This window comes from Sciurus carolinensis, chromosome 16 (genome assembly GCF_902686445.1).
Source record: "Sciurus carolinensis chromosome 16, mSciCar1.2, whole genome shotgun sequence".
Lineage (NCBI taxonomy): Eukaryota > Metazoa > Chordata > Mammalia > Rodentia > Sciuridae > Sciurus > Sciurus carolinensis.
In genome coordinates, this window is record NC_062228.1 from 53,431,245 (window position 1) to 53,457,455 (window position 26,211).

A 26,211-nucleotide genomic window follows, 5' to 3' on the forward strand; every position below is an offset into this window, starting at 1 on the left:
TTCCTTCCGCGCTCCCCTTAGGGTTGTGCAGACCTCAGGGTAGCCAACCCTAATGCCCCAGGGAGTCAGGGAGGCGTGTCTTCAGCACGCGAAATCCCATTGGTTTCACTGCTCTCTTGGGTGGGATGGTCCGGCCGCTCTTGTTGCTCATTGGGTTTGTGAGTCCATGGGGCGGAACTTGGCTGGGCCTAAACTCATTCCGCGGTCCCCTACCGGTTTTAGGGCAAAGCTGCTATGCGTTCCGGGGGCCGCGGTCGGCCCCGGCTACGGCTCGGGGAACGTGGCCTCACCGAGCCACCCTCATTACCCAAACGTCGCCTGCTACCGCGGGTGCAGCTGTTGCCCCTGCTGCTGCTGGCGCTGGCCGTGGGCTCCGCGTTCTACATCATCTGGAGCAGCTGGCGCCGCGGCGCTGAGGAGCTGTCGCGGGGCCGGGAGCTGCGGGTGAGGACCGGCGGGGGCCCGGGCACCGCAGGGGTACACGTTTCCCACTTCTCCTTCCCCAGAGTTTCGGTTGACGTGGCTGTATCGTATGTCCCTAACCGCAGGTGCCACCTTCTTCTCCGTCATTTGAGCGCATGCCCTTTACCAATAAGGCTTCAAGCTTGTTCTGTAATAGTAGCGCTCCTTTAGGAGGAAGCGTCTGGAGTGACAGGATAGGGAGATCTGGGTTTTACGCCTCGAGTCAGCTATTTGGAAGTTTCTCTTCTTCTCACTGGGCTTCCATTTCACCGTCAGGATTCGGCAGGCTGGACCTGAAGGACTTGGAGGGACTTTTCCTGAGTCTAGGATTTATCCTAGAACTCTCCCATGCTGGAGGCCACACATTGCCAAATGAAACCGGGGCTCCTTGGGGGCAATGGCGCCCAGGATAAGATCGGAATAGGGGTTGCTTTCATTCTTCTCTTCCGTATCCCATCTCCTTTCAAGGCCCCGCCGATTGGAAGCCTCCCGGAAGACAGGCTGCGACGGGTGGTGGGACAACTAGACCCGCAGCGTCTCTGGAGTACTTACCTGCGCCCTATGCTGATTGTGCGAACCCCAGGCAGCCCAGGCAATCTCCAGGTCAGAAAGGTAAAAGGTTCTACCTCTAATCCTTGAACCTCTACCCGTCCCCCAGTAGTTGGGAAATAGACATCCTGTCCAGGATTCCAAATCAGCTAAGGGGAAGAATGGGGCTCTCCCTGGAGTTAATCTGACTCTGGAGTCCCAGGCATGCACATACTACCAGTTTGCACTGTTGGCATTGAACATTTACTGTGTGCTAGGCACACCCAACAAATAGCCCTATGAGGTGAGAACCAGTAGGAACTTCACTATGCAGATGAGGAAACTGAGGCCCAGAATCCCACAGCTAATATATAAATGGTAGACTTGGGGTTTGAAGTGGGTAGACATCACAGCTGGTGGTATAACATCTCTACATTGCCTTTCAGATACTGTGTTTCCAATCCACCTCACCCAGGATTAGTTTCTGAACCTCTCTGGGAATCTTCCCTTAATGGGGCCACTTGTTGATGACCCCTACCCACAGAGAACAGGGCTTGCACATAGAGATGTTTAAGAATAAGCTGTGCTGGTTGTGGTGGCAAATCCCTGTAATCCCAGTGGCTTGGGAGGCTGAGGCAGGAGGATTGAGAGTTCAAAGCCAGCCTCAGCAACTTAGCTAGACCCTAAGCAACTTAGTGAGACCCTGTCTCTAAATAAAATGTAAGAAAAGGCTGAGGATGTGGCTCAGTGGTTGAGCACCTCTGGGTTCAATCCCTGGTACCAAAAAAAAAAAAAAAAAAAGAATAAGCTGTGATGTCTTGTTGACATCAAGAGTGAGGTCACCCCAACAGGTGGCATTCAGTTGGTACTCAGTAGATGTGTGACAAGGGAATGATTTAAACCAAAATGGGAATTTTGAGTCACCCTGACCATTCTGCAGGGCTCAGGTCACATGGCTCTTCTCCCCGCCTCCTCCCCAGTCCCTGTCCACCCTCCCGTCTCTCTCTTGCCACTAGTTCCTGGAGGCCACGCTGAGGACCTTGACAGCAGGCTGGCATGTAGAACTGGATCCCTTTACAGCGCTGACGCCCCTGGGGCCACTGGACTTTGGCAACATAGTGGCCACACTGGACCCAGGGGCTGCCCGTCACCTTACCCTTGCCTGCCATTATGACTCGAAGCTCTTCCCTCCCGGGTCAGCCCCCTTTGTAGGGGCCACGGATTCGGCTGTACCCTGTGCCCTGCTACTGGAGCTGGCCCAGGCCCTTGATCTGTTATTGAGCAGGGCCAAGGAGCAGGTGAGGAACAGGGGCGGAAGGAGGGGTGGGGGGGCCTCCTCTACCTTGGTCCACCCGCCTCTCTTGTCTTGGTCATTCGTCCAACCTACACTCCATGCACTGAGCTGCATGTCTTGAATGTCAGATCCTGTCCCACTTCTGCCCAAATCTTCCCTTGGCTCCAGTAAGGAGTCTGGTTTATAACTCTGGTTTATTCCAAGTATAAACCAGAATTCTTATTGGCCTGTACCTGTCACCCTCTAGTCTCATGTCATACCCTGTACCCTTCACTCCCTCTGCTCTAGTCACACCTATCTCCTCCATGACCCTCAAACCCACAGAGTCCTCTCCTCAGGACATTTGCACTTGCTTTTTATTCTGTTTGTTGTGCATAGAATGTGCTTTCCTCCTTCCTGGCTTTCATTCAAGTATCCACTCCAATGACATCTCTTCAAAGAGCCTTCCCAACCACCCTAAAATAGCTCCCTGTCATCATCCCATGCTTTATGGTGATTTTTAAACTATTTTTAAATTTGTTCTTTATAGATGTACTTCACAGTAGAATGTATTCTGACATATTATACATGCATGGAGTATAACTTCTTCCAATTAGGATCCCATTTCTGTGGTTGAACATGATGTGGAGTTACACTGGTTGAGTATTCACGTGTGAACATAGGAACGTGACGCCCCATTCATTCTACTGTCTTTCCTATTCCCATCCCCCTCCCTTCCCTTTTGTCTAATCCAGTGAACTTTGATTCTTCCCTCCCCTGGCCCTTTATGGTATTTTCTGTTTTGTTTTCCTGTCTCCCAACTAGAATAAATCCTATGAAGGCAGGGACTTGGCTTCTTTTGTTTCTTACTGTATCTCCAGGGGCAGACGATTGCCTGGCTAGGGCATCATTAGAAGTTTGTGGAATGAATAAGTAAATGAAAACATAAATATCATGCTCTTCCCTTGCTCAGACTCCTTCCATAGCTCCCCAGGGGCCCTAGGACAAAGCCTAAATTATCTTGGACCTTACTAACCCCTCTGGTCGCCTCTCAAACTGCTCTGGCTCATTTCCATGACTCCAGGCTTAGTCCATGTGGCTCCCTAGCCTGGAAATACTCTTCCCTCTGCTCCATACCTGCCAGGCCAGCTCCTACCCTGTCACCTCAGTGCAAATGTTCTTCCCAGCAGACCCCAGGCCCTCTCTAGGCCAGGTCATGCCCCAGGTAGGCCACATATCCCTCTGCTCTGCTCTTTCCTGGAAGCATTTGTCCTGACTGCATTTCATGGTTTATATATTATTTGTGGGTGTCTTCCACCAAACTGATCCTGATGAATAATAAACGAGCCAGTCTGTGTTTAGTTATCATATGCCAGGCACTCTTCTGAGGCCTGGATCCGAATCCTACCTTATGGATAGAACTATAATTACCTCCATTTATAGATAGGGAAACTAATGCTTCAAAAAGTTATTAACCTACCCTTATCTGCTCAGCCATGGAGCACCTGGGTGTGAATTTGAACCCAGGCACTCTGGCTTGGTCCTGTCCAAGAGTGCAGGTGGGCAGGGCATGTGGGTGAGCTGATGCTGAGGGCTGGCACCAAGCTGGCTTTGGATACTTTTTCCCACAGGCAGCCCCAGTGACACTACAGCTGCTCTTCTTGGATGGTGAAGAGGCGCTGAAGGAGTGGGGACCCAAGGACTCCCTTTATGGCTCCCGGCACCTAGCCCAGCTCATGGAATCCATACCCCACAGTCCCGGCCCCACCAGGATCCAGGCTATTGTAAGACCAAGGCCCACTGGGTTCTAGCAAAGGAGGGAGAAGGTGGAGTGGGGTCGGCAGGACCATGCTTAGCCCCGTCCCACCCTGGATTTTCTCCCTAGGAGCTCTTTGTGCTTCTTGATCTTCTGGGAGCCCCCAACCCAACCTTCTACAGTCACTTCCCCCGCACTCTCCGCTGGTTCCATCGGCTGAGGAGCATCGGTAAGGGTGAAGGCAGAGGCAGGTGCAGCCTGGGATGCAGGAGGGAGAGCTGAGCTGGTGGGCCAGGCGCCTGTCCCCCTTAGGCTCATCCAGGGTTCCTTCCACGTGCCTGATCTCTGAGGAACCAAGGCTGAGATACAAGCTGATCCCACAGAGGTCAAGTGTAGAGATTACAAAACGGCTCTGGGCAGAGACAGCCAGGCTTATATCCTGAGTCTGTGAACTTGGTCACGAGCTTTCTCTTGCTGAGCTTCAATTTCCTATCTGTAAAATAGGCATGATCCAACAATAAGAGGGGCGTCTACTCAGGATTAGGTGAGACCAGAAGTGTAGCAAGGCCACAGTAAGGAAAAATGTTCATTCATGTTGGGACAATAGTGTTCTGTCTCTGGGACCCTGATCCTCCTCAGATGTGTGAACTGGAGTCTCTCTGAGTGCCAAGGACTAACCCTTTCCTTTAATCCCCACCACTTCCAGAAAAGCGCCTGCACCGTCTGAACCTGCTACAGTCTCATCCCCAGGAGGTGATGTACTTCCAGCCCGGGGAGCCCCCTGGCTCTGTGGAGGATGACCACCTCCCCTTCCTCCACAGAGGTACTTGCTGCAAGCAAGGAGGAATGGGGGTCCAAGGAAGCCACAACTCAGCCCTGGCAATGGTCCCTTCCCAGGGGTGGGGGCTGGTAGCAAGTTGCTTAACCTCTTGGTGCCTCACTTTTCTCATCTGTAAAATGGGGATAGCTCAGAATGTTGTGGAGGGCATTGTGCTAATGTGAAGGCTTTATCTGGACCCAGTGCCCAGTACCTAAGAAGCATGTGAAATGTTAATTATTTGTGCCACGGTGACTGCAAGATTTATCCTTTTTCTTTTTTCTCTTCTTTTCTTTTTTTTTTGGTGGTGCTAGGGACTGAACCCAGGGCTTCATGCATGTCAGGCAAGCACTCTACCACTGATCCACATCCCTAGACCCAGCAGAATCACCAAAGGAGTTCAAAAAGTGCCCAGTCATATTTGAGACCTACTAATTCGCACTCTTAAGGTCTGCATGATCTTTACAAAGCTCCCACATAGTTTTGATGCCAGTCAGGGTTGAACACATCTGGTGTAGGGTTAAAAATGTAGATTTTAGAATAGACAGATCTAGGTTCTAGGATCTGCAGCTTATTGTTCGTTGAACTAAAGCAAATTACTTAGCCTAAGTCCATTTCTTCTGAAAAATGGAGACAGACACAGACACACACACGCACACTCACACTCACAAGAGTTCAGGATTAGATGAGACCAGGTATATAAATGCCTACTTACACAGTGCTTGGCATATAGTAAGTGCTAAGAACTGCTTTTAACATTTTTACTCTATAATTTACTCATTCAACAAATAGGCATTCCTTATAATGCCTTCTTTGTTTTATTGTATTTTTTTGTGGTGCTGGGGATGAACCCAGGGCCTTGCACATGCTAGGCAAGCACTCCAACCCTGAGCTACACCCTCAATAACAATGGCTTCTTTATTGATTCATTTAGCCAATGCTGAATGCTTCTCAAGGTAGATGCTGAACTAGGTGTGAGGGATAGAATGATGGGCCACAATCTGGCTCCACCTGGACCCACACAGGCAAGCACTCTGAGGACAGGAACCCAACTTAAGTGCAGGTGTTAACAACACAGACTTAATCCTGGGGCCTAGTTCAAATCCTGACCGTTTACTAGAGGTGGGAAGGCAGGCAGTCATTTTCCCTGCTTCCCTCTGCCTCAATCTCTGCATCCATAAAATGAAGGTAAAAGCTGGGCGCGGCAGTGTATACTTAAGAGTCCCAGCTACTTGGGAGGCTGAGGCAGGACAATTGCTTGAACCCGTGTTTGAGACCAGCCTAAGGCTATATATAGCAAGATTCTGTCTCAAAAAAATAAAAAATATAATGAAGGTAATGATAGTAAGTGCCTAACTTAAAGAATTTACTCTAAACAAATATAAATTTATGGTGCATAAAAAAAAAAAAAAAGGATTTACTCTAAGGATAAAGTGTGTATGTATGAGATTAGACTAGGGTCTGGAATCCAGCAAGTATAATATAAATGTTATTAACAAGAAAATGTATACCTGGCAAGGAGAATCAAGGACATCTTTCTCATCTTCTAGTCTCTCTATAATCCATTAAGTTTCTCTAATTTGTTATGAAAACAAGATATACTGAATTCCTAAATAACTAACATGTACCCTCACATACTTCAACTCTTTATTCAGAGTTCCCAAAAGATTACTCGGAGCCCAGGTCTGGTCTCTGGATCAGCTGTGGGCCAAAGCAGGCCTGACCACGTCTCCTCTTTTGCCTTCAGGGGTGCCTGTGCTCCATCTCATCTCAACGCCCTTCCCCTCCGTCTGGCACACACCTCTGGACACTGAGGCCAATCTCCACCCACCCACTGTCTACAACCTGAGCCGCATCCTCGCTGTGTTCCTGGCTGAATACCTGGGGCTCTAGCCTTCTGGGTCAATGCTTCAGGAGGACCTTACTCTAAGGAAGAAGTACCCAGTAGGACATATGCCAAGGCACCCTGTGCCGGGGGAGCTCAGCTGGGTTCACCTCCAGTGTGCCGGCTTGCCTTCCTGACACCTTTGACTCCTATTTGTGCTACAAGTGGAAAATCCTCTTTCCTTTGTCTGAAGCTACCCCCACTTCAAGGACATGGAAGGAACCACCGTGGGGATGAGAGCCAGAGGAACGAGAGCTTGGGCCCTGCCCTGAGGTAAACACTTGGTCTGAAAGGTCTACAGGGACCAAATGCTATTCTTTTAGTCAGCAAACAATGGACTGGCATCTGGAGCAGCAGCACCCAACCAAATGAAGCCTCTGTGGCTTCTGTTTCTATGTGGGTTGGTTCTCCAGAATGGCAGCCTTGCTCCTGCCTGAGTCAAACCTCTAACTCCCCCAGGAGACCACAGAGGCTGGGCTCAGACAGAACAGAGACGGAAGCCAAGACCTCGGAGCTCCAGATCTGCCTGACCCAAAGGGCAACAAACCAGTATTTTAAGTGGATCAGAGATCAACCTAGTGGGGTGAGACATTAAATGAGTTTTCTCCCTGCATAACTTGAATTCTCCACAGTAGGACAGAGAATGCAGTCGTTCTCAAAGTGTCTCATCAGGGAGCCCCATTATTGGGAAACACCTTACGGAACTCGGTACTTAATAAAATATTTTGGGAAACATGGGGATTGGAATGTTTGAGAGCATTTATGGTAGGAATGGATCAGACAGACCTAGATTGGCTCCACAGTAGTTATACCAAACCATCAGCTATGGGTATACCATGTGAGATGGTGGGTACAACTGGGAGTCAGTGAGGAGGAACCTCCCAACCCCACCTCATCTTCATATTCAGCTGTGGAGCTATGTAAAAAGGCAGACTTGCAAGTCCCACCCCAGACCTACTGAACCAGGACTCCAGGGAGGGGCTGGGACTCTGTGACAACCTGAAGGAGTCTCTTGGCAGAGATTGGGAAATGCTGTCTTCAAGGATGCAGCTTGGTGCAGGGACAGCGACTTAGGAAACCTCAAAAGGAAACCCTTTATGGAGAGAGCCACATGGGGTGTAGCTCGCTGGTAGAGCACTTGCCTAGCATGTGGGAGGCCCTGGGCTCCATCCCCAGACAAGATGGAAGGTCATTAAATGGGGAAGGTGAACTCGGGCCTTCCAAGCCAGCCTGAGGCTGTGGAAGACTCAAGGGAACGCCAGAACTGAAACGCAAGTTACCAAACTAGGGAGGAAACCAGAAGATCCTCAATTTAGATTCTTCCAGTCACTGATATTTATTGGGTACCTACTATTACTTGTGCTGGGCACAAGCAATTTACTTTTGTCAACTCATTTAGTCTTTCCCCAAATCCTGAGGTAGGTACAATTTCAGTCCTCATTTTGCAGGTGAGGTGGCTGAGAGAGAATTGTGAACCAGTTGTTTCACCTGCAGCTGTGCTTCCAAGGACCCCTGTGTGTCCCACCTCCCTTCCCCATGTCACCTGTGCCGGATGAAGTTTGCTGGAAAAAAGTAGCGTGTGGCTTTCAAATGGCTCCATGCACACTTCCGGCTTGATCCAGGGTAAGGATGGCTATTAGACCCATCCTACAGATCAGGCTGCTGAGGCTTGGCAAGGCCGTGTTGCCCCAGGTTTCGTGGCCTGCAAGCCTCGCAGCTCCCACACCTACTTCACACTTGGGCTCTCTCAGCTTCACTCTATGAAGGGACCATAGGTGTGTATTTAAGTACAGTTTTGAGCACTTACCATCTTCTGAGGAATTGTTGGGGTGGGTTGAGTGTCCCTAATCCAAAAATCTGAAATGCTCAGCTTTTCACATGTGGAAAATTCCACCCCTGACCAGGTGACAGGATGCAGTTAAAATGCTGGCACTAAAAATGTATAAAATTACCTTCAGGTTCTGTGTATAAGGTATAAATAAAGCAAAAGAGTTTTATGGACTTTTGTTGTTTTTTGTGGTGCTGGGGATGGAACCAGGGTTCTGTGCATGTGCAAGTGTTCTACCACCAAGCTACATCCCCAGCTCTGAATTTTGTTTTTAACTTGCAATATCTATATGCAAAAATACCAAGCACTCCCTTACCCCCAAACCCTAAATCTTAAAACACTTCTGGTCCGACGCATCCTGGATAAGGGATACTCAACCTGTATTCTTATTTTTCAGATTTAAGAAACAGCTTCAGAGGAACCAATTGCCCAAGATCACATAGCTGGGCACTATCACCGCAGTGTGTCTGGGTGTATGTTACATTATTTACCCTGCTATGACTCACTGGGTTTATTGGTGGCTCATTAGTATGAAATTCTCAACCATCGTGTCTTTAAATGTTGTCTGTGAACCACTTTCTTCTAATTCTGGAATGTGAGTTAGACTTTCTCACTGTCCTCCGTAACCTCTTTCGTATTTTCTCAGGTTTGTTTTGTTCTGTTGTGTTTCTGTGTTGCATTTTTCTTCTCAGGTTTAATTCAATAAATATTTTTTTTCAGTCAAGTCTAATTTGCTCTTTATCTTTAACCCAGCCATTGAACTTTTTGATTTTGGTTACTGTTTTCATTTCTATAAGTTATATCTATGGGCTTTTTTTCTTCCTAATCCTCTAGGAGAGTTTTTAGTTTGGGGTTCCCTGCTGATATCTTAACCCCATTTAAGATATTGTACTCTAATATAATATGTGACTGAGTTCCACCATCTGAAAACTGTACCTGTCTAGGGGGTTATTTCTGCTGGTTCCTGCTCATATTGCTTTATTTCCATGTGTGTATGTTTACAATTCATTGTCTGAAAAGATAATTTGTAGAATTCTAGGTGACAGTTCCTTCCATTGTTTCTGCCCAACCTCTCAGCAAAAAGTTCCCTGGATCACACAGGTGATGTGAACCTGGCTGGAAACCTGTGCAGTCTAGGTCCCCAAATCCTCAGGGTGTTTTTCCTTCCCTTTGCTCTAGTGCTCCCCTACTTTTCAATCATCTCTACAGTCTTCTGGATCATGCTTACCCGAGTGTGTAGTTCTCTGGGATCTCCACTCCTCTTGGCTCTTAGTTCACTGGGCAGGACTTCTGCCCACATTGGGCTTAGGACTATGATCTTGACTTCTGCCTGTCTGTCCCAGTAGGGATGTCATATAGGAAACCCAAGTTTGTCCACTTCAGCAAATGCCCTATGGGCAAAAGTGACTGCAGGGCCCATGTACCTTTCCCTTTAATTTTTGGCTTGGTAGGTCCTTCCGGTATTTTACTATCTAATGCTCCTTTTTTTTTTTTTTTTTTTTTTTTTTTTTTGCGCGGTGCTGGGGATCGAACCCAGGGCCTTGTGCTTGCAAGCTAAGCACTCTACCAACTGAGCTATCTCCCCAACCCCTATCTAATGCTCTTAGGGAAACTTCTTATTTCATTGTTTTCAGCAGGAGGATCCAATAATCTACTCACACCTGACCAGAAACTGAAGCCCCAAAAAACCAAGTCAAAAGTCAAACTCAGGTTTCCAATTCTAAACTCTAAGCATTGAATAACTACTATGGTAGCTCCTAGTCTCTCTGGAAATTGATTCCCTGGTAAGAACATCAGCAACTGCTAGCTCCCACTCAATATCCATTTTTCTTTTTTATACTTAAAAGATGTCTTAATCCCATTTTTATTTAGCAAAATAACTAACTGAATATTTTAAAACTTTACAGGGATCTTAAATCAACAGGTGTTTGATTGGGCATCCTGCACGCAGCTACAAGACTACATTCCCAGACTCCCTCTCAGCCCTTCCGTGTGGCAAGTGTTGAGCTCCCAGATGCACAGGGGTGCAGTACAGTACTTGTGGGAGGAAGGGGCTCCCCTCCTACAACACGGTCAGGCAGGAGTTCTGCTAGCAGTCATCTCAGGCCACAAGGCTGAGCGCAGAGCCAAACAATGATGGGGCTGGGTTCCTGATGTCTCCAGGACCACCATTTTTGCTCAACACTGGATTTTTAAAGAAAGAAAAATGGTTTTGTTCAAGCTACTACTATTTTGAGATTTTTCAAGTTCACACTGACACAGATGAGAAGAACTGAAAATAATCTCAGGCTCAGAACTTGGCTAAGGGTCCCTTCTCTATTTTTTCCCGTCCTCATGTACACAGGCCTGAGATGCTCTTCTCTTTCCAATTCCCCTCCCTTAACAACACATAGACGAGTCTGGGCCCAGCCTTATAAATATTGATTTTATAGAAAGGACCAATTCAAAATTGGTCAGATGCCACACACTAGAAGCTTCCAGAACCACAATTATGAAAAAACAAAAACAACCCCCAAACAGAACAAACAAAAAAACACCCCAGACCAAACTGCCTGAAATTCAAGGTCCCAAATGACCCAAAGATTCTAAAGAAGCATGTGGCTGGGGGTGAAGAGACCCCAATGCCTTAACAAGTACCCATAGTTGAAGGAAAAACCACCTAGAAATTCAAACCCACAGTCCCTTGCCCTCTGGCCCCCCACGCCATCCAGAGTGAGGCAAAGGGCTTCACAGCTTTACTGGGGGGAGGAGTGATGGTAATAGCTTAAATAACGGGAAGAGGGAACATTTCTATAATTCAAGGTTTTTCCTCTTCCCCTGTAGGGGAAGGGGATTGACTGGTAGCTTGAGGTTAAGGAGACAACATTGATTTTTATTTTCTCATCAGAAAAATAGAAATGGCAGGCTGTTATAATAAAGTGCCAGATCCACCTTATGATCTGATGGCCCCCAATTCCAAAAAAGGAGGTGAGCCCTAGTGTGGTAAGTTTGGAAAGGTACTAACCTTGGGTGCTGTAGCCTCCTGGGAGAAAACAGCTCCAGAGATGAGGAACTTGGGAGAAAGCGTGGAAGCGGGGCCAGCATGGGGGAAGCCTTAGGTGGGACCAAAATTAGCTGCCGTCAGCTCCCTGCTGGGGGGGTCCCTGGGGTGTAGAGAGTGGCAGGGACAGTGTTGGGGCTGAATGGAGAAGAAACTGAGATGCTGATAAAAAACACCCTACTTGAGGGTCCACGGCCCTGGGTCTGAGGAGTAGAAAACCAACAGGGGTCAGAGTGTTTCCATGGGTCACCCTGATCCTGGTCTCAGTTCTGGTGGGTGAACACTGCCTGGACTGGGGTGTAGGTTGGTGGCCCAATCCTGGTCCCTGGCTCCCAGGGGATGGGGGAGGGGTGGGCATGGTGGGCTCCCTCCCCCTCCCCCGGCTTCACCTCCCCTCCTCCCTGCCAGTGCGGCCCCCACCCAGCCCATTGCAAGGCAGCACCCAGTTGTTATCGTGCAGGCCCAGGCGACAGCCCGGCGTCTCGCGATCAGCTCGGCGACAACACATCCAGTAGGAACGTCCGTAAGGCAGGTCATGGTGGTAGGGCTTGGGGTGCCAGCGGCAGAGTGACACATCGCCCTTCTCGTATCTCTTGCGGCACTGCTTGCAAGGGTCATCACGGTAGAGTGGGTCTCGGCTCCAGCGTGAGTCTGTGGCCCGGACGCCAAAAGCCTCGATGATGCCCTTGAAGTGGTGGCAGGTGCACTTGAGGGCGGCCAGGGCCCTCGTGGGCAGGAAGCTGAAGATCTTGACCAGCACATGCTCTGGCAGCAGCAGCATGTACTGCCGTGGCTCCAGCAGCCTCTGGATCTTGAAGCGGATCTCCAGGAAGTCATGTGACACGTGACGGTAAAGGCGGCACAGGGAGGTGTCTGCTGTCCCCTCAGCATCATCCGGGCCTGGCAATGTGGTTGGCGCATCAGCAGGGGGTGGCTCAGGGGGCCCGTCTGGACCCCGAGACTGGAGGAAGAAGAGCTGGCCGGGTGGGGGTGGCTCCTCGGGACTGACCGTCAGGCACACTGTCTCCTCTTTTACATTCTTGGTGCCATCCTTACCAAAGAAGATGCACTCGTCCACCACACCCGTCACCACCACATCCACGTGAAAGCCTGATGCGCCACAGTCCCGGGCAGGGGGCGGGGGTGGGGCGGGGGGAGTGTCCTCAGGCCTGGCAGGGGCTGGGGTCTCAGCCTCGCTGGCTTCATCTGCCCTAGCCAGCAGGAACTCCACATTGCTAGGAAGGGCATCCCGGGAAGGGCTGATGAGCTGGTATAAGTCACAAGTGATCTTGTCCTTGGCTCGAGCCCCGGGACCTGGGCTGCCAGGGAAGGCACAACCAGGCCGGCCCCCGCCACCATTGGGGAGACTGCCGTCTGGTGCACGGGGCTCCCTGCCATTGGAGATGCGGAAGGCAATGCGTACCTCACCGGGACCTGGCCCAGGCCGCTCCTCCTTGCGAAGGCCCTTGGTTGGAGGGTTGTCCCGCTGGGCCTCAAAATGGGCTACCGCTTCAGCCACACGACTGCAGTCACCACCACCAGACCTCCGTTCGGACCCCAATCCCTTAGGTGGTCCACCCTGCTCAGCCGACACAAAGACTACAGGCGCTGGGGTGGTGGGGCGGGGGTAGCTCTGCAGGGCCAGGGCAGCCCTCTGTTCTACCAGGGCCACCATCTCAGCCACAGAGAGCAAGTCCACATCCTCCCCCGCTGAAGAGGGGCCCCCCTCGGCAGCAGGGGGTCCCTCCTGGCCCCCTGGGTCTGGGGGAGCCTTGGTGGATTCCAGACAGCGCCGCCTCCGCTTGGCCTTGGAGCTGTCACTGCCCCAGTGCCCCTTGACCTTCATGGAGCTGGCCCGGCTGCCTCCACCACATTGGTGGGCCACGAAGAAGGCCACCTTCTCCTTTGTATTCCCAGGCTTGATAACATACCATGTGTCCAACAGGACTCGACCCTCGTCGCCAGCACCTGCTGCTGAGAGGAGTGGAGCAGGCTGAGTGGCAGGGGCCTCCGCGGCCAGGGCGGGCGGGGTGTTCTCTGAGTGGGCAGGCCCACGGTCAGGCTCGGCCCCACCACCAGGCTCCGAGCAGGCCGACGACTTGAGGGCTGTGGAAGGCGGGCGCGGCTGGTTCTGGGAGTAGGTACCAAAGGGCCGGGGACACCAGAGCTGGAAGGGCAGGAGGCCACCACGGTCCATTCTGGGGGATGATGACAAACAGGCAGGAAGTCACCGTATCTCAGGATCAGGTTGGTGGTGGGGGATTCCACATGCCACCTGGAAACAGGGAAGAGCAGAATAAGGAGCTGGAACAGCCTTGCCCCCTGCCCAGCACCTGACCTCAACCTCTCCAGGAGAGACCCACCAGGTTAGACCATCAGGTGCCAGAGGCCCTAAGTTCTATCCCCAGCACCACTGGGAAAAACACAACCAAAAACCCCTAAATCCACCCCCCAACCTGTCGGTGAGCAAACAGGAATGAAGAGGGGATGACTTCTCTTTGAACACAGAATGTGGCCCTAACTTGTGGTTTGCTCCACTCCCACAAATCCTACAGCTCCGCCAGACGGCCTTTGCTCACAGTCCAGAGGCCTCCTGCTGCCATGACCTTTAAACTTGAGTGAAACTGCCAGTCGACAGAAAAAATCCACCTTTTTCCGTTTGCTCTCCCGGTAGCCAGTTATGGAAAAGACAGGCACTCCCAGCCCTGCCCACAACTATGGCTACTTGAGTCCAGAGGAAGGAACAGGTTGACAGGGTGAGGGAAGAAAATCTGAGATCAGAGCCGGACAGGCCCTTAAGACACTCACTTTTGGGGGTTCATGGGGCTCTTTGAGAATCTCTTAAAGCTGGGTATCCTCGCCTAAGAGAGCTCACCCTTGCAAAGGCTCTGCAGCTGCTTCCCTGAAGCACAGTCACAGACCCCCAGGATAAAAGCACCTATGTCTGGCTCCCTCTTGAAATTGTACACAAATAAACTGAGGCTCAGAGTGGGGAAAGGTCACACAGGTAAGGGGACAGTAGGTCTGAAGTAAAATCAGTCTCTCAAACTTGGTTTCTGGACCCCTCAGTTCAGTGCTCTCAATAATGACTATTTTATTTTGCAACAAATTTATGCACATGACCTAACGTGGAGGTAATTTTGGTAACGAATCCGATATGACCACTTTCCACTGCACTTTCTTCTTGTTACCAGTAAGCAGCAGATGTCTTAGTCTCAAAGTCCCTAGCAACACATCCTAAAATGAAAGTAACCCTCCAAACTTCAAAGTTCCATATGCCTGCAGACCACAGAGGTCTCCAAACTATGGACCAAGGGCTTGCCGCCTGCCTTTGTAAATGAAGTTTTACTAAAATGTGCATTATGGCTTCTTTCATGCTACAAAAGCAGAGCTGCAGGGCTGCAGCAAAGACTGCAAAGCCTGAAATATTCATTATCTGGCCCTTTGTGGAAAAAGTCTGCCAACTCTTGCAGTATAGACTGTCCCTCGAAAACCAGGCAATTCCAGATTCCTCATTCACTCCACAGTTCTGCATGACCTCCAAACACAGACATCAGTAACAAAGAAAATTTCAATTCTAATCATCTTTACCTCCTCTCATAATCCCATAATCAGTTCCTACCCTTATCTCCAGAATCTCAATACTCTCCCCTCAAATATCCACACTCTTTCAAATACTACTTTAAACCCCCAAATGTAAAAACTCCCCTCCAGCACAGAAAGTCCCGGTCTCAAAGAACTTTTCGTAGATTCCAAGGCACACAGCCATCTCCCAACCTCACAGATGTTTCAATTTCCCAACATTCTATACTCAGTTCAAACATCCCTTCTACAAACCCCTTAAATCCACAGGACCCCCTGGCCACGCGAAAGAACTAAAACACAAAAACCCCCTAACATTTAAGGCAAATCCCAAACCAAATAAGTATTCTAACCAAAAGTCAAAAGAATCCTCACAAATGTTACTACAGCAGACACGTGCTTTCAGCACTCACAGCGCACTGTTTTAAAACTGCTGCTCCTCCAGCCCCTAGGAGGCAGGTGGGGTTAGTACTTCCTGTTTCTAGGTGAGTCACAGAAAGGAACATCCCCTGCCCAGGGTCAGCCAGGTAGAAGTAAAGACAGGCAAGTCCAGGCGTCCTGGCTCCGGAATCGGAATGGGTACTCTTGGGCTCCTTGCTTCCAAGTGTCTCCAGGAGCTCCCCAAATCCTATACCCACCAAATACCCCAAAACATATAGGAAACTCTTAAAACACAACCTACCCTCCCACATTACAAAAGAAACCAAACCCCAAAGCGCCTTGAGCTCAAGGGAACCCCCCAACAGTCCCTACACTCTCGCAATTTCCTCACCAGAAAATAACACTTAAATACAAAAGAAACTCTCAAACATTGTGACCACCTCAAGGAACTCTGCCGAGCCCCTCAGGTGACCCTCCAAATCTAGACACGCCCCCAAAGAGCCCTCACCCGCAGCGCCTCCCGCAGGCGGCAGGAGCGGGTGGCGCCACACACGCATGCGTGCAAGAGCGAAAAGGGCCCGCCCCCACGCGCCTTCTCTCCCGCCCTCGCGCGGCTAACCTCTCTCCGCCCCTTTGTTGACAGACGCGCGCGTGACGCCCTCAGCCAATGAACGGCCTCCGTTCGGGGTCGTGCCCATATAAGGTAGGCCTTGGCGAAGGGGCCCAACTTCGAAATAGGGAGGAGTAGGCGAGAGGTGACGCGAGGGGGCGGTGGGATGGAAACAGCCACAGTAAGGGAGCGATAGAGAATTCCCATCGTCCTGCCAAACGGAGGAACCAGACTCGGGTAGAAGCGACACTCCTCCGGCACTCAAAGGGAAGCTTATTACTTGCCGTTCCCTCTTAACAGAAGCCTTGATTGACAACTGAGATTTAAAGGGCCAGGCAGCCTCCGGAATTGAAAATTCGCGGCCAAAGGAAGTACAGAGAAATCCTTGAGTGCAAGGTTTTGTTGCGAGCCCTGGAGGTAGAGATTTCCCGACTGGGAAACGGGGCAGGAGAAATAACTTTACCTTTAAAAACAAACAGGCAGAGCCCTGCGACAGTCCCCACAACACTAAGCTGAAGTCTTTAGGCCTGGCATTCAATGCTCAGGCTATGTGGCCACAAGGACCTACCTGTCCATTCATTCTTTCCAACCAGGTACCCCCAAACCTGACTCACACTCACAACAGGAAACAACTCGAAAATGGTTTTTAAGTATTGATTATATGTTAACTTAAAATTGCATATACGGCTGGCCGTGAGTTCTGGTCTAGATCCTTTCTAAGTCAAGCCATTCAAGAGAAACTCAAAAGTAGCGTGTCTTCCTGCCCTCCAACCCCCAGTCTTGCCTGCCTCCAGCTATACCCACAGGACAGCTAGAAGCACAACCAGAAGGGTCTTGTTAAAGCACAAACCTGTAAACTAACTCCTGCCCCACCCAGCTTAGAACATGCCATTGGCTCCCCAGTGTCACGTGGGGGAAAGCCCAGGTACCCCACTTGTCAGGCCTCATCCCTGCCCACTCCTCCACTCTGGCACTCAACACCCCTCCTACTCCCCCGTGGGCTCTGGGACGCCTGACCCGGCATATAGAGTAGTTAAGAATACCCAGGCTCTGGATGTGAGGGTGATCTGGCAGTGACATCTGTCACCCTATTGATTGCCACCGTTGATTCGGCTAATCTGGCTGGCTAGGTGTTTGTCCCCTTCCTTCCACGCTGCTCCGTGTGGATCTCCCACGCTGGTCAAGAGGATGACCTTCCTCTATAGAGGAGGACTATGCTTTGGCTAAGTGTATAGGAGTAGCTGCAATCCCTGCTAGGACCTCCAAACAAGCTCTCAAGAATACTCAGGCCCTGTGTGATCCTCAGTAGGTGTTATTATCCTCTTCACTATATCCATGAAGAAAATGAGGCAGGGCAGGGTGCCTGACCAGTCCAAGGTCACAGAGAACTGGTGTGAGTTGGAGCAGGGATATGAAGTCAGGGGATCTGACTGCAGAGTCACTGTGCCCTGCTGTTTCCCCCCTATATTCTCTGAGATCTCAGTTCAGCATATTTTCCTCCAGGGCCCCAGACTGATTCAGGCTCCACCCTGCCACCCACACTAGCCTCCTTGCTATTTATTTTTCAAAGTCATAAACTCTTCCCTTCCCTGTCTGCATTTGCTGTTCCTGCTGACCACAATACATTCCCCTAGGTTGCACATGGGCTCAATTCCTTATTTCATTCAGATCTTTGTTCAAGTGTAACTTTATATAGAGAGGCCCTTCCCTTACTACTCATCTGCCCCAGGGAAGACTTGCTTCCCTCCTCCCAGCCCTGCCACTCTGGGTCATCTGTCTGAGGATGGATGTGTCTTCCTTACTAGATTGTGTAGAGGGGAGACAGGGTCTGGGACAGGATTTTCTGAGCCCAGGAAAAAGTTCTACACTAGGTCAGCATCAGAGAGGACTCCATGAAGACCCATTCATGACCCAGAAAGATGAAAAATAACAATATGGAAAAAGACTGGCCAAGCAAAAAGGAACCAAGGGAAGGAAGGAGTGAAAGAAACTGGCAGAAACGAAAGGTCGTATTAGGGACTAATATGGTGATAAAACAAACTGACCCATAATACACAAAACTTCTCAGCATATAGGATCCTAGAAGTAAGGCCTCAACCATAAAAGCAGAAAACAACCATCCCTGCAGAAGACATTTATAGAAAATGGTAAATCCACAATTGTAATGGGAAACTTATTTTCAGAAGAGACCACTTGAGGAAAAAAAAAAAAGAACCTTAACCACATAACCACATAATTCACAACCTGATGGAATGCCCCCAACAATGAGGGCATCTACATTTTAAAATTCCTAGTGTACATGGAGCATTTTGCAAAAACCTATCTGACATTCACTGAGGATCTCGCGTGCTGGCCCTGGCTTGGATGCTGTGGACACATAGGTGATATTGAGCTCACCAGAAATAGCTCATGGGAAAGGGGGAAGACATCCAAAAGAGCAATCATGACCAATATAAGTGTATTAAACACAACAACAGTGAGTACCCGAGCAGTCACTGTGGGCCAGGCTTTGCTCTCAGCACTTAACAAACTCATTTAATTCTCACATCACTTTACTATTTTTAGAGTCATATCAACAACTAGGAAACTGAGGCACAGCTTAGCTAAGGAAAAGCCCTTGTTAACAGTTTTGCAGGAGAACTCTGAATCAACGGAAGGAGTTGGGCTGACTCCAGAGCTCAAGATCTCCACTACAACACAAAGGCCATTCTGATAAATAAAGATAAGGAGGGAGTTCCATTCACCGAACTTGCTGAGCACTCCGCGTGGATTATCTTGTTCAGTCCTCAAGGCCTTTGCACTCACTATTCCCCCTACCTAAAGTGCTCCTCCCCAGATTATCTCCAGGGCTTGCCCCTTACCTCCTTCCGGTTTTGCTCAGAAATCACCCTGAGTCCTTCTTTGATTCAAATCTGCAGCCCTTCACCCAACACACACACTCTCTGGTGCCCCTGCCCTGATTTGCCTCTCCTTCTAGCACATTACTATCTGGTATGCTATAAACTTCCTTTACAAAGCTGTCCTAGCCAAGATGAAAGCTCCCCGGGGCTGCCATTTCTGTCTTTACTTCCCCAGCTTTTGGATCCGTGCTGAGTACCTGGCTACTCCGAAGGGTGGTTCCTGGAGCAGGGGCAACACGGCATCCTCTGGGAGTTTGTTAGAAACGCGGACTCTCAGGCCCTGCCCCAGAGCTGTGCACTTTGTATGTGTACTTGAGCAAGCTCTCCAGGGCATTCATGTGTACATTAAAGTTTGAGAAGCAAGGCATGATAGGTGCGTGATACAGTATTTGAACAAATGAATGGTGAACATATAAATTCCTCACAGTCATGCTGCTCAGCTTCCGCATATCTGCTCCTCAGCACAACTCCTGGGTGCCCCAGCCAGCACCCCTGTGAAAATCCTGCCCTAGCACTGAGGCATAAGACACCTCCCCCAGGGGGCTATCCTCATACCTTCTCATGCTACATGTGATCTCCCTGGCCTCAGGCTTCCTCTTGCAACACCTGTCACCTGTCACTGCTGAATAGCAATGAGCTGAGTGGGTGAGAGTCTCTCTCCCCTTCAGCCTGTGAGTTTCAGGAAGGCTGGGACCTCAGCGACCCCTGCAGATGCACAGTTCCAGCCTCCCTGCTTGGCCAGTCTGCTGGTCTAGCTCTTCTGCTGCATCCTTTCCATGATAATCAGAGGGATCCTTCCAAACACAACAGGCCCACATCACTCCTTCAAACCCTTCAACAAAGATGCAGGAGTTCTCAGAAAAAATATGCATCCCAGGAACCCTCTCTCAAGAAGCAGCCAGGGCATTTGCTTCATCAAAATGAAGGCGCAAACCAATAAAAAGGGAGCTATCATATGGAGAAAAGAAGATCTGATCAAGAAGAGAAGCAGAAAGAATGTCCAGATGAAGTCAAGGGAGATCTTCCAAGGCCAGCTGTGCTGCAGTTCTGGGGACAGCTGTCTCCATAAATGCAAAAAGAGTAGAGAAAAGCTGAACATTAACAAGTGAAGCATCCCACTGAAGACACTGGGGGAAAATATATGAGAGAATAAACCAAAGAAAGAAGGAAAGAAATGATCAAGAGTGAATAGATCCTGATACACCCAGGGAGCAACGGGTGGCCCCGCCCCCTAGCCCCAGGGCCACCCCCAACACAGGGCAGGGTAAGCATCAAGTACTCCCAGTCACAGGAATTGGTGGCAAATGAGGGTAGGCTGTGTCCCCGGGTCAGTTACTTTCATCTCCCATCTCCACTGCCCCTTAGTCCACAGTCCACCCATACCTCCCCACTCCAGGGTCTGCTGGCCTTTCTCCCTCAGAACTTGTCTTTTCTGACTAAAAGCTCCTTGTGGGTAGGAACTGTCCAAACCCCAGGGATCTACAGGCTGGGAACGGAGAGAACCCAGACAAGGCCTGCTGAATCCCAGCCTTCCACTTCAGGCTGTGTGACTTCAGGCAAACTGCTTAATCCTCTGAGTCTCCATTTCCTCCATAAAATGGAGATAATGGGGCCAGGGTTGTAGCGGTGGTAGAGCACTTGCCTAGCATGCCCAAGGTTCTGGGTTTCACCCTAGGACTGCGAACAAAGTAAAGCAGGGGTAATGTCAGCACCGACCCCTGAGTTGGCTGTTGGCTGACAATTTACTGAAACCAATCCAACAGAGCACCAAGCCAACCTGGCACCAAGTGGAGGCTGAAGGTTTAGGTGCTGGAATAATAAAGAAAAAGCGAGGCTGCTCAAGGATCTGAAAAATCACTGACAGCGCCAACACCTTCTTCTCTCTTTATTTTACATTCTGAGATGAAACTGATCCCAAGTCATTTGTAGGAAACAAAGAAGGGCCATTTCTTTTCTTTCTTTCTTTTTTTTGGTACTGTGAATTGAACCCAATGGTACTTAACCACTGAGCCACATCCCCAGCCCTTTTTATATTTTATTTAGAGACAGGGTCTCACTGAGTTACTTAGGGCCTTGCTAAGTTGCTGAGGCGGGCTTTGAACTCCGGATCCTCCGGCCTCAGCCTCTGGAGCTGCTGGGAAGAAAGGGCCATTTCTTTGTAACTGTTGGGTTCCGGGCCTTACTGAACAGATATTTACAAGCACCTATTTAGTGATAGGCACAGTTCCAGGCACTGAGGATATGTAGGGATCAGGAGACAAAAATGCCTGTCCTCACGGGATGGCATGCTAACTGGAGAAAGGAAAAAGAAATACGCAGCCAGTCCCAAGGTGGTAAGAGCCATCGGAAAACAAATTGGCAGGTAAGAGGGCCGGAGGTGGGGGCTGATTCTAAATAATGGGGGTCAGTGATGGCACCACCCATAGGTGTCACCAGTCAGCCCTTTTAGAAAGCCTGCGTTTTAGGAATAAGACAGCTTTATCACAATAGCAAGAAATATGCCATTAGAAATGGTAAAAACAGCCAGATGTGGTGGCACATGCCTGTAAATTCCAGTGGCTGCGGTGGGCAGAGGCAGGAAGATCACAAGTTCAAAGCCAGTCTCAGCAACTTAGGTCCTGAGCAACTTAGTGAGACCCTGTCTCAAAATAAAAATATAAAAAGGGCTGGGGATGTGGCTCAGTGTTAAGTGCCCCTGGATTCAATCCCTGGTATCAATAAATAAATAAATAAATAAATAAATAAAGCAAGCCAGGTGCAGTGGCACACACCTGTAATCCCAGCAGCTTGGGAGGCTGAGACAGAAGCATCACATGTTCAAAGCCAGTCTCAGAACTTAATAAAGTCCTAAGGAACTTAGCCAGACCCTGTCTCAAAATAAAAATAAAAAGGGCTGAAGATGTAGCTCAGTGGTAAAATGCCCCAAGTTAAATTCCAAGTACGTACACACACACACACAAAGGTAAAAATAGCCGGGCATGGTGGTACATGCCTATAATCCCAGCTACTTGACAGACAGGCTGAGGCAGGAGGATCACAAGTTCAAGGTCAGCTTAGGCAATTTAGCGAGACCATATCTCAAAATTAAGAAAATAAAAATAAAAGGGCTAGGGATTTAGCCTGGATAGCTCGGTGACAGACTGCCTGCGTTCAATCTCCAGTCCCCCCAAAAAAGAAAAACAAGTAAAAATATCATTTGCACGTACAGGCTTCAGACAAGCACACACTGAAAACAAATGTAAGATTTTGAGAAAAGGCAAAATAACCTGGAAAGCAGATGCATTTTCTAAGATAAATGAATGAAGACAAGGGAAAAACAGTGCCAGCTCATCGAGGTGACACACAGGGACAGGGACAAGTGAGAGTTGGGCAACTTTCTCTCAAACCTATAGATTTTCAGATAATTCAATGAATGCCAGAGACAGAATGTTCAAAATCCATGAGAGCAATGACACCAGGGAGGGCTGGCATAAGGGGCTGAAAATGAATCAAGAACAGACACACCCAAATTCCCAACAAGCATAAGGCCACTAGTACTGCAAAACTACCCTGGCAGGATGACAATGGTGAGCTCCCTGAGGGCAGAGGGCATCAAGGTCAGGCCCTGGCACAAAGTAGGTGCTCTGGTAACACTTGGGGACTACTTAAGGAATGAATTCCCATTTTCCAAAAGAGGAAACTGAGGTGCAAAGGAGTTAAGGTCACACAGCTGGTGAGAGACAGAGTCAGGATACAAAGATCCAAATTCAGGCACTCTGGTTTCAGAGTTTATGATTAAAACATTTTTCTTCAAAGAATAAAAATACAGAAGGACCGCACACTTATGGAGAACTTTTTTTTTTTGGCGGTGCTGGGGATTTGAACCCAGAGCCTTGTGTTTGTGAGGCAAGCACTCTACCAACTGAGTTAGCCCTGGAGAACTTAATACACACCAGACATTTTATATACATTAACTCCTTATGAGAACCTCATGGGTTGAATGCGGTCCCATTTTACATATGAGAAAATTGAGTCCCAAAGAAGGGATGCAGTTTGGCCAAGGACAGACAACAGAGGAAGGGACATGAACCTGGGCCTGTCTGACATGAGTACTTTTAACCATCAGTCAGTCATTGGAACTTGTAACTCCAGAAGGCTCACAGCAAATGAACCAAATTGTTTAAAGGTACATTACAAAGTTGCCAAACTGCCCAGTGAGGTCCCAGTGATCAAAGGTGGGGGCCGTGGGGGGAGGATGAGAAACATCTCAGTTGTTAGAAATATTTCTTATTCACAGAAACACCTGGAATTGGACCAGACTATGCATTGGCAAATGAATTATTTATATTTGGCCAGGGGGACAGGAATAAGAATGGGGACAGAATGAGTTTCTGAGCACTCTCTCTGGGAATCACACTTGGACTTAGAAGCCTAGGAATGGGGTTAGGAACTAGAAAGATCAGGAAATGGGAGCAACATGAGAAAGAAATAAAGGGAGGCAGCCTGCAGCCTGGCTGATGCCTCCCTCACTAGCCCTCCCCGGCTGCCTTCTCTGTCAAGTCTGTTTCCATTCAAAAGACAACACGCACGCATTGAATACTTAGTCTAAGCACTTTCTAGGCATTACCTACCTGGACCCTATAACCTTCCTAGCATTATTGACCCGATTTAATAGGAGAGGAAAGACCAAAAGACTTGTCCAAGTTCACACACCAAATATATAGCAGAAATAAATTTTTAAGGTTGTTTGGGTCTCTGTCTCTAGTCACCACATTGTACCTCAGAGAAGGAAAGGGGACTAGATTATAATGGTTAAAGGACAGATTCTGTGACAGGCTATCTGGGTGGGAATCCTGAGTCTATTTTTCAATTCTGGCTGACCTTGGGAAAGTTGCTTAACTTCTCTGTGCCTCTGCTTCCTTTCTGTAAAATGGAGCAACTACACCTTAGAGATGCCATCAGAATTAAATAAGTTAATATAAACAAACCACTAAAAACAGGGCCAGGCATTTCAAAGAACAGTTAAGTGTTAGCTGCAATAGAATGTGGGGAGTCCCTGCATGTTTCTGAGCTGGGGTGTGCCCAGATCAGTGCCAGGTTTTGAGAAAACGCCTCTGGGGCTGGACTGAAAAGGAGGGAATCCATTAGCAGCTGTAACCCAGTCACATTCCTGGCATGGGGAACTTCCCACCAACAGCTCTGGGACTGGGACTTATTCTCCCACCAACAGTAACGATTTTAAGGTGCCTCCCTCTAGCCCTCTTCTTGGAGGCATGCTTGTTGTTCTCATGATATAGATAAGGGCACGGAAGGCTTCCAGAAAGGAGACTTGCCCAGGTCACAAAGGAGGAGCAGAAAAAGGGATCTGAATACTGGACTGTCCACACTCAGAAACCACTACGCTCTTCTAAATCCCACTGAGGATGTGAGTGGGTACAAAAGGCTGTCTCTACAATCTCTTCTGTCCATATTATCCTAGAGTTCTGTGACTGTCCAGTTAATCGGGAGTCTCTGGATGAATTAAGCAAAGGATCTCTACGTTCGGGACCCTAATCTCAAACTCCCCACCCCACCCGCTACACTTGGAGCCTAACCTACCCTCTCATTGATTTTTGCCTCCCACCCCCTCAACTTGCCTTCCTGCCCCGAATCCGATCCAGAGAACCCAACATCGCATCCACGGTTGGCCTATCCTTTGGAGCTTCCGGGCTCCCTCAATCCATTTACCCCCTGACCCCCAATGCCATTCCACGTTCCCCAGGCTTACTCCCTTCGAAATTGCTCCCTTCGGGGTCTCTACCTGTACATTCAGCCCCGTCTACAACTCGGAGCCCCCTTCCCCACCTCTGAGCCCCCTTATAATCAATTCCAAAATTCGACTCTCTCCTCATCTCCAAGACCCCTCCCTAGCCCCCATTCTTCTACTCCCCTCGACTCCAATTCCTCCCAAATCCCCTCCCCCAGCAGTCTCCCCGCGCCCAGCCCCTTCTTTAGCCTCAGCCTGTTCCCTCTCGCCCGTGGTCCTGAACCTCCGCCCATACTCTCAAGCACCATCGGACCCCGCCTGGGGCTCTCACCATCTCCCCGCGCTGCAGCTCCCTCGGCTACGCGGGTTTCCCCCACTCGCTCCTCTCCAGCCTCCCCTTCCGGGTTCTTGCCCCGAAGCCCGCTGGGAATTGGAGTCCGGGCGGCCACGAACTACATCTCCCAGAAGGCAGTACGGGAGCTTGGAGGTGGGGTAAGAGGCAAACTAGGCGGGCAGAGTTAAAAAACGACTCTAACTCCCAGGAGGCAAAGGGGCACTAGATGGCGCATGCGCTTAAAGTGCCTCCGCGAGGCCCGCTGGGAGATGAAGTCCAACCTCCTCCATTTTGGCCCTTGGAAAGGGAATAGTGGCAATTGAAAAGGGGCGTTGGTGAGGGGTGGAGAGTTGAGGAAACTTATTGATGTACTTAAGTTGATTAACACAATAATTAACGGTGCTCTTTATGCTTTCCAACTTTCCCATCCATTCCCGCTCTTCGTGCTCTTATCACCCCCTCCTTACAAATAAGAAAACAGAAGGGTGGAGGAAAGCTCACAAACAAGGGGCTAGTCCCCATCACAGAATAGAAACTCCAAGAGGGCAGCGATGTTTATGCACGTGTTCAGGTACCTAGAACAGTGTATACATGGATTGAGTAAATATTGCATGTTAACTTTATGCCAGACATTCTTCACACAACCCTAGTAAGAACTAGCATACCAAATTTATGAAAGTTAAGACAAAGAAATTAAGCCTCTTCTCTATAAAACACAGAAAAGGGATTTGATCCAAAACATATTGGACCTCAGGATCTCTACTCTAGATTGCATGGTTAGATCCCTTCTCCTTAACATAGATTTTTCCAGTTCATCCTCTTCATGGGCCATGAGAAGGAGCTTCCTAAAAGTACAGTACAGTTTGTTTGGTTCTTCCTACTAGGAAGGCTCGATTCAAGAAAGCTTGGGAAAGTTCCCTGCATCCAGCATGATGCTTGGCACACAATAGTCCCTAATTAGATGTGCACTGAAGGGGAATGGTTAAAATAAGGCACCAGAAGGCCAAAAGGAGAAACTGGCGAGAGCTCTCTCCTCCTGAGAGTTGGCAGTTGGGGAACACCCACCTCCTGGTTTGGATTCCAGGACTCT

The 26,211-nt window shown here is 49.3% G+C and overlaps 2 protein-coding genes across 10 annotated transcripts; one reads left to right on the plus strand and one right to left on the minus strand.

The window, feature by feature from the left end:
• Window positions 1–179: 179 nt before the first annotated feature.
• Window positions 180–9,273, plus strand: Qpctl (glutaminyl-peptide cyclotransferase like). Of its 5 annotated transcripts, none has more exons than XR_007105543.1 (8): window positions 182–444; window positions 931–1,074; window positions 2,007–2,288; window positions 3,895–4,047; window positions 4,149–4,248; window positions 4,726–4,842; window positions 6,584–7,304; window positions 8,947–9,273. XR_007105543.1 is itself a non-coding variant. In XM_047529805.1 (7 exons), exons 1-7 carry the CDS (start codon window positions 235–237, stop codon window positions 6,727–6,729), a joined length of 1,143 nt encoding a protein of 380 aa, XP_047385761.1. In that variant the 5' UTR covers window positions 180–234; the 3' UTR covers window positions 6,730–8,722. The 5 variants fall into 5 exon arrangements, 2 of the variants coding, with proteins under 2 accessions (XP_047385761.1, XP_047385760.1); XR_007105544.1 differs by lacking the exon at window positions 8,947–9,273 and adding an exon at window positions 8,170–8,722; XR_007105542.1 differs by lacking the exon at window positions 8,947–9,273 and having other exon boundaries at window positions 6,584–6,994; window positions 7,181–8,722.
• A 1,678-nt stretch (window positions 9,274–10,951) lies between these two features.
• Window positions 10,952–25,195, minus strand: Fbxo46 (F-box protein 46). 5 transcript variants are annotated; one of them, XM_047530111.1, is made up of 2 exons: window positions 25,119–25,195; window positions 10,952–13,864 (listed from the first exon to the last, which is right to left on the minus strand). In XM_047530111.1, exon 2 carries the CDS (start codon window positions 13,784–13,786, stop codon window positions 11,975–11,977), a length of 1,812 nt encoding a protein of 603 aa, XP_047386067.1. In that variant the 5' UTR covers window positions 13,787–13,864; window positions 25,119–25,195; the 3' UTR covers window positions 10,952–11,974. The 5 variants fall into 5 exon arrangements, with proteins under 5 accessions (XP_047386067.1, XP_047386069.1, XP_047386070.1 ...); XM_047530113.1 differs by lacking the exon at window positions 25,119–25,195 and adding an exon at window positions 16,061–16,092; XM_047530114.1 differs by lacking the exon at window positions 25,119–25,195 and adding an exon at window positions 14,398–15,910.
• Between the last annotated feature and the right edge of the window lie 1,016 nt (window positions 25,196–26,211).

Excerpts from the sequence above, each read along its gene's own strand:
- Qpctl (XM_047529804.1), top strand. The coding sequence starts at position 235 with ATGCGTTCCGGGGGCCGCGGTCGGCCCCGGCTACGGCTCGGGGAACGT. Across the intron at positions 1,075-2,006 it reads GCAATCTCCAGGTCAGAAAG|TTCCTGGAGGCCACGCTGAG; the intron begins GTAAAAGGTTCT and ends TCTTGCCACTAG. Across the intron at positions 2,289-3,894 it reads TGAGCAGGGCCAAGGAGCAG|GCAGCCCCAGTGACACTACA; the intron begins GTGAGGAACAGG and ends TTTTTCCCACAG.
- Fbxo46 (XM_047530111.1), bottom strand. The coding sequence starts at position 13,786 with ATGGACCGTGGTGGCCTCCTGCCCTTCCAGCTCTGGTGTCCCCGGCCC.